Raw genomic sequence first — 9,873 nt, forward strand, 5'->3', positions numbered from 1 at the left:
GCTTGCACCCGAGGGTTCTTAAAGAGCTCAGCCAGGTGATTGCCAGACCCTTATTCTTGATCTTTAAGGATAGTTTACAGATGGGTATGGTGCCAGCTGATTGGAAAAAAGCCAACGTGGTACCAATATTTAAAAAGGGGCCGAGGTGTATCCCGGGGAACTATAGGCCGGTCAGCCTAACATCTGTAGTCTGCAAGATTTTGGAGGGGATATTAAGGGACCATATACAAGACTTTAGTAATGAAAATGGTATTATTAGTAGCAATCCGCATGGATTTATGAAAAATCGTTCTTGCCAAACCAATCTATTAACCTTCTACGATGAAGTGAGCTGCCACCTAGATAAAGGTAAGCCGGTGGATGTGGTGTATCTGGACTTTGCAAAGGCCTTTGACACCGTTCCCCACAAACGCTTACTGTACAAACTAAGGAAGGTAGGTATGGACCATAAGGTGAGTACCTGGATAGAGAACTGGCTCCAGGGGAGAGTCCAGAGGGTGATGATTAATGGGGAGTACACGGATTGGGCGGGTGTGGAAAGTGGGGTCCCCCAGGGTTCCGTCCTGGGACCAATCCTGTTTAATTTATTCATAAATGATCTAGAGGAGGGGATATCTAGTACAATCTCGGTATTTGCAGATGATACTAAACTAGGCATGCCAATATCTTCTATGCAGGATGTGGAAACCTTACAAGCAGACCTGAACAAAATAACAGGGTGGGCAACTACATGGCAAATGAGGTTTAATGTTGAAAAATGTAAAGTAATGCACTTGGGGGCCAAAAACCAGAAAGCAAGCTACTCACTAGGGGGGGAACCTCTGGGTGAGTCTAAGATGGAAAAAGACTTGGGGGTACTGGTAGACAACAGGCTTGGCAGTGGCATACTGGGATGTATAAAAAAGGGGATTCACTCCAGAAATAAAGAGATTATTCTCCCTCTCTACAAGACTCTGGTCCGGCCACATCTGGAGTATGCTGTCCAGTTCTGGGCACCGGTCCTCACGAAGGATGTGCTGGAATTGGAAAGAGTCCAGAGAAGGGCAACAAAAATAATTAGGGGAATGGAGGACATCAGCTATGAGGAAAGGCTACAAGCACTGAACCTATTCTCTCTGGAGAAGAGAAGATTGAGGGGGGATATGATATCAATGTACAAATACTGTACTGGCGACCCTGGCATAAGGAACAAACTATTCAGAGTAAGGGAATACAATAAGACGCGTGGCCACTCACTAAAACTAGAGGAAAGGTGGTTTAACCTTAAAATGCGTAAGGGGTTCTTCACTGTAAGAGCGGTAAGGATGTGGAATTCTCTTCCACAAGCAGTCGTATCAGCAGGGAGCATTGATAGTTTCAAAAAACTGTTAGATGGTCACCTTAGAGACCACAACATACAGGGGTATACAATGTACGGTTAAAAGCAAACACACACATCATAGGTTGAACTGGATGGACTGTTGTCTTTTTTCAACCTCACTAACTATGTAACTATTGTTCATTTTAGATACTATGATATGATTAAAGTTTATCTGGTCTGCATGTATGCTATGGATCCTGAAGAAGCTCCTTAAATGTGAGCGAAACGCATAGATTCACAAACAGTTCACTTATAGTGTATGTGACATGTAAAATACATGCACTGTTATACTTTATTATGATTGTATTTCCTTTTTTAACATGTATGATGTATTCTGTTCAATAAATACAAATAATTTTAAAATGTAACCCATTGTTTTTAATCTTAAGGCACATTGAAATCCCCATATCCAGGTCTGGTAGAACTTTTTCCACAATTTGTCTTCCCCATTTATCCCTCTTCACCCACTACCACTCCTGACTATATTACAAATTGTTTTCTTACCCTAGGGGATGGTGCCAGCTACCTGCTAGACAGATCATGTCTCTCCATACAATTTACTACATTTCTGCTTTATCTCTACCTGCTAAATCTGTCACTGGATCCTGGCTTGCTCCCCTCCTGGATCCAATAAGACAGCTGCAACCTCTGTGACAACTACAGGATCTCTTAAGGAAAAATTCCTTCTTAAAGATCCCACTCCATTGGCACAGCTGAATAGAGGCCAAGTTGCAGGGGTCACGTCCCGGGAAACAAAGTGTGGGAAAATTGCCCCCCACCTAAACAAAAAAAAAAGTGTGTGTGTGTATGTATATGTATGTATATATATATATATATATATATATATATACAGTATATATGAAACATACTCCTTTTTTTAGCAAATAAAGTGAAACATTTATTGTAAAGTGCCAGTTTATGAGGACACCTCCAAAACTCACATACATTAAACAAATAAATATAGCACAGATGTAACAACAAAGTAATCCAACCCGTATTCTTTACTAACAAAAAAAAAAAAACAGCACAATGTGTGATAATGGTTTCCTCACAGGGAATTTCTAACACAAGTTGCAATGACTGGGGGCCCCTTCTACACTATGTTTCTATGCAGGGTCTTTCTGAGGCCGAGGGGCCCCTCCTGCACTATGTTTCTATGCAGGCTCCGATATGTGGGGGCCCTCCTGCCCCAAGGTGTCTGCACGCTTGTTAGTGAGACCGGGAATTCTGAGTGTGCTGGCCCAGGGCCCCTCTCCTCCTGCTGCCTGTATTGATTGTGCAAAGTGCGGCCCAGGCCCCAGGCCACTCACTTAGTGCCCATCAAATGCAGCCTGATTAGTTCTTATCATTGCAGCCTGATCAGTGTCCATCAAATGCAGCCTAATCAGTGCCCATCAATGAAGCCTGATCAGTGCCCATCAAATGCATTCTGCTTAGTACCCATTAAATGCTGCCTTACCAGTGCCCTTCAAATGCAACCTTACCAGTGCCCAAGTAAATGCAACCTTGCCAGTACCCATCAAATGCAGCCTTACCAGTGCCCATCAAATGCAGCCTTACCAGTGCCCATCAAATGCAGCCTTACCAGTGCCCATCAAATGCAGCCTTACCAGTGCCCATCAAATGCAGCCTTACCAGTGCCCATCAAATGCAGCCTTACCAGTGCCCATCAATACAGCCTGACCAGTGCTAAGCAACCCAGCCTTACCAGTGCCCATCAAATGCTGCCTTACCAGTGTCCTTCAAATGCAACCTTACGAGTGCCCATTATTGCAGCCTTATCAGTGCCCAAGTAAATGCATCCTTGCCAGTACCCATCAATGTGGCCTTACCAGTGCCCAGCAATGCAGCCTTACCAGTGCTCATCAATACAGCCTGACCAGTGCTAAGTAACCCAGCCTTTCCAGTGCACATCAATGCGGCCTTACCAGTGCCCAGAAATACAGCCTTGCCAGTGCCCATCAATGCGGCCTTACCAGTGCCCAGAAATGCAGCCTTACCAGTGCCCAGCAATGCAACCTTACCAGTGCCCAGCAATGCAACCTTACCAGTGCCCAGCAATGCAACCTTACCAGTGCCCAGCAATAAAGCCCTACCAGTGCCCAGCAATGCAGCAATGCAGCCTCATTAGTGCCTGGATGGATAACACACAGTGGCAATCTCCCGCTGTGTTGTGGACCTTAGATTTGAATATTCCAGTGCACCCGTCCTCCCCTCAACTCCTGTTCCTCTGGCGCTGGCTGTAACAAAGTCCCGCCTCCTAGACCAGCTCCTATAATATATGTCACACTGATTCAATTTGCCGGCATTGGATCAGTGTTCGCCTATCACTGAAGCCAGTCTAGTGGGCGGGACTTTGATACAGCGGCGGCTGGAGGATGAGGACCAAGGGAGGGGCGGGCATGCATGCCGGGATGACATCCCACCCCCCAATGTGTGGCACCCGGGGCAGACCGCCCCCTATTGGCACAGATGCCCTCCCATTCCAGCACATCCACAGCAGGGCCGATCCTGGGCGTCAGTGGGCCATGCCCTCTGCCTCAGCTCGCATACTTTAAAGGCCAGTCCTGCAAGATGCGGCTGCTAACGGGAATGGCGTTCCTGCTGTGGAAAAAGTACAGGAACGCTGTTCTTATGCGTTCCTGCAGGACTCGAGCCCTGGTTGTATTACACAGAAGGTAGCGCGGGAGTGACATCTATTATTCAGTCCTAATACAAGAGGTTTCTTACTAGTCAGATAACTGGAGGAAAACAAAAGGCGTTCTCGGAGCATGCGATCCTTCTTCAGGCCTGAAGAACGCGTCACTTTGACAACCCCCCTGCACCCAGAAGTCCAGCACAGGAGAAGCTGCTGGACAGTCTGCAGAGCTGCGGCGAGACCACTGCTGTATTTTGGCCTAGGCCGACAAGGCCTAGGCCTAGGGCGGCACTTTGCGGGGGGGCGGCAAAAAAGCCGCCGTCCCCGCATAAAAAAAAAAAAAAAACCGATCCACTCTGTGAGGCTCGCCTGCTTGTCTGCAGTGCTCCTGTCACTTTGCGTGCTGAGTCCCGCCTCATTGTCTGCTCCCCTGGTCCTTGCCTGCCTGTCGCCGCCTCTTCCCACACACACAGTCTCCACTCTCCAGCTTTTAGTGAAGGGGCGTCGCCGCGTCAGGGCTCGTACAAGGGGTGGGCGGGACGGAGGGCGCAGCGGAGGTGAAGTGCTGATAATGTGAGCACCACCTGCAAGGCTTTTGTATGCTTAGGGCTCGGGTTTAGTCTCAGCATCTTCTGTCTGCTTCTGTCCCCGACCATCAGCCCGCCCACCACCTGCATTGCTTTAGAATTCTTAGCTCTGTGTCCAGGTTGAGTCCCGGCGTTTTCTGCATCTTCTGTCCCCGCCCACCTCCTATCAGACCTGTAGTTAATGGTCTAGGGAAGTGCTGTACGTGGTGGGCGGGCCAGTGGGCGGGGATAGAGTCTGGCAGAAGATGAAGAAAATGTCGGGACTCATGGCAGAGCTAAGAATACTAAAGCAATGCAGGTGGAGGGCAGGCTGACACTCAGATGGGGGACAGAAGCAGATAGAAGATGCCCAGCAGCCCAGATTAAACCCAAGAACTCTGAGAATTACAGGTACAATGCAGTGATGTTCTGCTCTTTTTATCTGAGCACTGTGTATATTATTGATAATTAGGGAAGTACTCAGCAGAAGTATTTTATAAAGTGACTTTGTGCTATTAAGTACAATATGTTGGAGGCACCTTGCTGTATGTATTTTCCTTTTAGGTGACTTTTATGTCATGTTCACTCTAATGCGTTTGCTGTGACTCACATTTGCGCAGGCACAGCAGCCAATTCATTTAAATGGACTACTGTACCTGCAGGAAACAGGTCCCTGCAACTTTATGAAAATGCAGCCGAAGGGAAATCGCATGGTGCAAAAGCACCATGCAATGTCCCGCACCAAAAAAGGTGCTGCATTTTCAGATGTGTGGGGGTGCCAATAAGAATAAATGGCAGCCTTGTGCATCTGTAAAAGAGCAGGGAATTTTTCCTGCAGGTGGTTGTGGGAATTGGTGCCATTTACACGCTGTCCCGCACATGCAACCACCTGTAACAGTGTGAACCTAGCCATGGGCTCATTTACACTTGCGGTTGGCGGGCGGGCAATAAAACATGCTGCTGAGCCTCATAATACAGCTCCCTATCACTCCTGTCATTTAAGCTGCAGAGGCAGCAGCTAGAGGTTTACAGATGCCACTGCTGTAATATTTTGATTTGCAGCAGTGGCAGGAATTATACTGCCCGTCACTTTCAGCATGCACTACCATCTGCTGAAGGCAACCTGTTCAAGTGAATGGGGCCACACTGCAAACTCCCCGGAACTGCGTGCAATGCCTCAGTCTCAGCGCAGTGCCACTATAGAGTGAGGGCAGACTGTCTTATCATTTGACATATCACATGACTGGAGACAAGAGAAGCTGCCTTCACTCCCAGCGGGTGTCACACTAACATCGAGATGTGAACTGTGAATACACATGGGGGGGGGGGGGCGCAGTTTGCCATCTTTGCCCAGGGCACTGGAATCTGGATGGCCATGTCCCAGCACTGAGGGGCGTACATACTTGCCAGGCAGGGAGGGACTGTTGCCCCCATAGAGCGGCAGTGAGTGGCCAGACGGATGCACTTCAATGAGTGGGTGGGGGCGGATACCACCTACCCACCCTCCGCGCGGCATGTAAGAGGGACTAACCTCTCCACGGGGCAGGGTCTATCTATGTCGAGGAGGAGGAGAGAGAGGAGGAAAAGGGAACCCCCATCCAGGTCAGGACATCCAACAGCAGGTAGGAATCACGATTTTAGGTTACCACCCACTGCTATTGCTACAATTATAAATTAATAATTCCATTACATTTTTGCAGTAAATATATTTTTAACAAATATGGAGCACTTTGCAGTGCATGAACTTTCACTGCATGTGAACTGGTAAAAGAGTTTGCATTGGTTTCAGCGTGTACAAAGTGCTCCATGCATGCTGAAATCAATGCAAACGCATTTAACAGTTCACAGGCAGTGAAAGTTCATGTACTACAAAGTGCTCCAAGCTTTAACCACTTCTGGACTGGAAGATTTTCCCCCTTATTGACCAGGCCATTTTTTGCAATTCAGGACTGCATTACTTTAACGGACAATTGCGCGGTCGTGCGACGCTGTACCCTAAACAAATTGATGTACTTTTTTCCCACAAATAGAGCTTTCTTTTGGTGGTATTTGATCACTTCTGCAATTTTTATTAATTTTGTTATTAAAATTAAAAAAATCTAATTTTTTTTATCCTTTTAGGCCAATTTGTTTTCTGCTACATATTTTTGTTAAAAAAAAATCCCAATAAGCGTATTTTGATTGGTTTGCGCAAAAGTTATCACGTCTACAAAGTAGGAGAAATGTCATTTTCATTTATTTCATTTTTTACTAGTAATGGCGGCAATTGCGATTTTTAGCGGGACTGCAGTGGACAGATCGGACCTCTAACTGACATTTTTTACACTTTTGGGGGGACTAGTGACATTACTACAGTAATCAGTGCAAAAAATATGCACTGTTACTGTAATAATGACACTGGCAGGGAAGGGGTTAACCCAGGGGTGATCAAGGGGCTAAATGTGAGCCTAGGGGGTGTTTTCTAACTGTATGGGGGGGGGACTTGTGAAATGACCACAGATACATGTGATCCTAAATAGGAGGATCACAGGCGCTCTGTGATCATTTCAGAGAGAACAACAGTCTGCCGCGTGTACAACAGCAGACTGCTCTTCTCTCTCAGTGTGGAGTGATCGCGGGGGCCCGGCGGCAATTGCAGCCACCGGCCCTGTGGATTGGCATCCCCGCTGCCTAGCGGGGCCCCCAGGAACGCTCCCCAAAATGACGTACCCATACAAAACCACAAAATATACAAGTAGGCACTTTGTACCCACTTTTAAGGTACAGAGAGGAAGAGATGGAGCTCTAAGAGGAAAAGGTGGAGCCTAATGAGGAAGGGGTGGGATTTACAGATGACAGGGCGGGTCTGAAACATAAAAGGGTGTGGCCTTCACAGGAAGGGGTGGGTCGTAGTTAAATTAGGGGGTGCACGAGTTTAGTCCGGCCTAGGGCAGCACAAAACCTAAATACACCACTGGGCGAGACTGATATCCATCAGCCACGTCCAAGGAGCTGGAGCCGCCGAGGCCATCCTGAAGTCTTCCTTCCTCCCAGGGGACAAATACATCTGGATTGATCTTTTGAGCCAGAAGCACACTCTGTTTAAAGTGTGAGTAACTATGTTGCTTCTGCCCTAATAAATATTTTATGCTGCACTCCGATGGCGCTTTTTGTTTTCTTCCAGTTACTGAACAAGCCCCTTCTTGCTTGACATAGAGCAGCCGTCATTCGAGCCAGCACCCATCTCTTATCAACAACATTGCATAAGACTTGTCACAGTTTGATGGTTTTTGGTGCATTATTTTCTTGTGAACCCTTACCCGCCGCATCGGACTTGTCATGTTATATGACCACACATACTTTAATGAATGATAAAATTTGTTCATTGTCACTCACCGTTTACAGGGATCAGCACTAATTCTCTTTGCGCCAGTATATTTATTATTTTTTGTTCTTACTAGTTAGATGAAGACAGAAAGAAAAAAAAAAACGAAAAAAGAAAACAAATGCAGCCACCACATCTAATGATTGACAAGCTGCAATAGATGACATGTTTGGGTTTATTACTGCTTTAAATATGAGCTGGTATGCAGGCGACACTGGAAGGGTTAAGCAGGGTGACAGACGAGCCTCCTGTGTGTGTAAACAGAGGCTGCACTTCCTTCATCTCTGGAGGCTCCTCCCCCTCCTTGCCCCTCTCTGTCCCGGGACGGGTCTACAGCTGTACATTCCTCGGTGCCAAGGCACTCATATACACACAGGGGTTCAGAGGAGGAGCAATCCTCAAGCAAGTAAGTCCTGACTCTTCACCTTCACTATGCGACTCAAAAGGAACTGCATTTTTGCTGTGGAAAAAGTGCAGGAACGCCGTTCCCACACGTTCCTTCAGGACTCAAGCCCTGCCAAATTGCATCTGCTTGCATGCCTGTGGCAGCAAAAGGGTTAAAGGAGACAGGAACATCATACCAAATGATTACAGTACAATTTAATTCATCATAGAAATTTAAGATAAAACCAAACAGTGAGTTTCAAGATTTTACACAGTAACCTTAGTCTTTCCCCACTCTATTTAAAGCTAAATATAGATTCAACCTTATCTTATCATTACCAATACCTTATTGTAAAATTATTGATACAAAACTTATTGACACTTCTCCCTCTCTATTTGTCAGATGGCTCACAAAACGATGATCATTGTGGTATTTGTAATACTTCCGTGTTTGAGCATATTCTCATACTTCATTTACAATGACGTTTTAAAAAATAACCCCTCCATAAAGTTGCCTGAAGCCTACTGCAATCAAAACTCTCCATTCTTGGTTCTGCTGGTAACCACAAAACACGAACAGAAGACAGTGCGTATGGCCATCAGAAAAACATGGGGGCAGGAGCAACTCATCCATGGAAAACGAGTGGTGACCTTCTTTCTTCTTGGCACCAATCCCTCTCCTAGTCCTGAGAAGGATTTACTTTTTTCAGAAGAACGTAACATTTACAAAGACATCATCCAAAAAGACTTCATAGACACTTATTACAACTTGACTTATAAAACATTAATGGGCATGGAATGGATTGCTCACTATTGCCCTCAGACTCACTATGTCATGAAAACGGACTCTGACATGTTTGTCAATACGGTTTACCTTGTCGAACTTCTCATGCGTAAAAACCAGACTTCAAATCTTTTCACAGGGTTTCTAAAGCCAAATGACTCCCCTATACGTGATAAAAACAGCAAGTGGTACATAAGTAAAAATGAGTTCCATGGTAATAAATACTCCCCGTTTTGTTCAGGTACGGGTTACGTGCTCTCTGTAGATGTTGCTCAAAAGATCTACAACATATCTCCTTCCATACCATTCTTTAAACTGGAGGACGTATACGTAGGGATGTGTCTAGAGAAACTAAATATCACATTGCAGAAACTTCACAAAAAGCCAGTGTTTTTTATATCAAAGCCTCAATTCTCTGTGTGTACCTATCGGAACCTTGTGACGTCACATCGGGTCAAACCACAGGAAATTATACTTTATTGGGATGCCTTGCAGAGAGCACAAGACGAAGAATGTTAAGATGCACTTTTTTCATATATAAATACTTTCCACTTTCCAGAGATTCTATTTGCACTGTGTAACTCTCTGAATGGGGAACATTTGGAAAATGTATGTGATTAATTTGGGACATTAATGCTGACTGTGACCTCATTCAGAAGATTTTCCTTCAGTTCCTGTTCTTGGGACAATATTATCAGCAGGATGGGACGTAAAGGGAAATCCCTCTTAAAGACACAACACAACAAAGGCACCTTCACTCTACAAACAGATATTTAG

General features: G+C 45.7%; 1 protein-coding gene across 1 annotated transcript; it reads left to right on the top strand.

Annotated features, from left to right (window-relative positions):
- Nucleotides 1-8,699: 8,699 nt before the first annotated feature.
- On the top strand, nt 8,700-9,615 carry LOC309547389 (beta-1,3-galactosyltransferase 5-like; the record flags this gene model as incomplete). The annotated part of the gene is made up of 1 exon (XM_082247232.1): nt 8,700-9,615. The coding sequence occupies exon 1, from the start codon at nt 8,716-8,718 to the stop codon at nt 9,613-9,615; it is 900 nt and encodes a 299-aa protein (XP_082103358.1). The 5' UTR covers nt 8,700-8,715.
- Nucleotides 9,616-9,873: the final 258 nt, after the last annotated feature.

The sequence above is a fragment of the Pelophylax lessonae genome (genome assembly GCF_965119305.1).
Source record: "Pelophylax lessonae genome assembly, chromosome: 2".
NCBI lineage: Eukaryota > Metazoa > Chordata > Amphibia > Anura > Ranidae > Pelophylax > Pelophylax lessonae.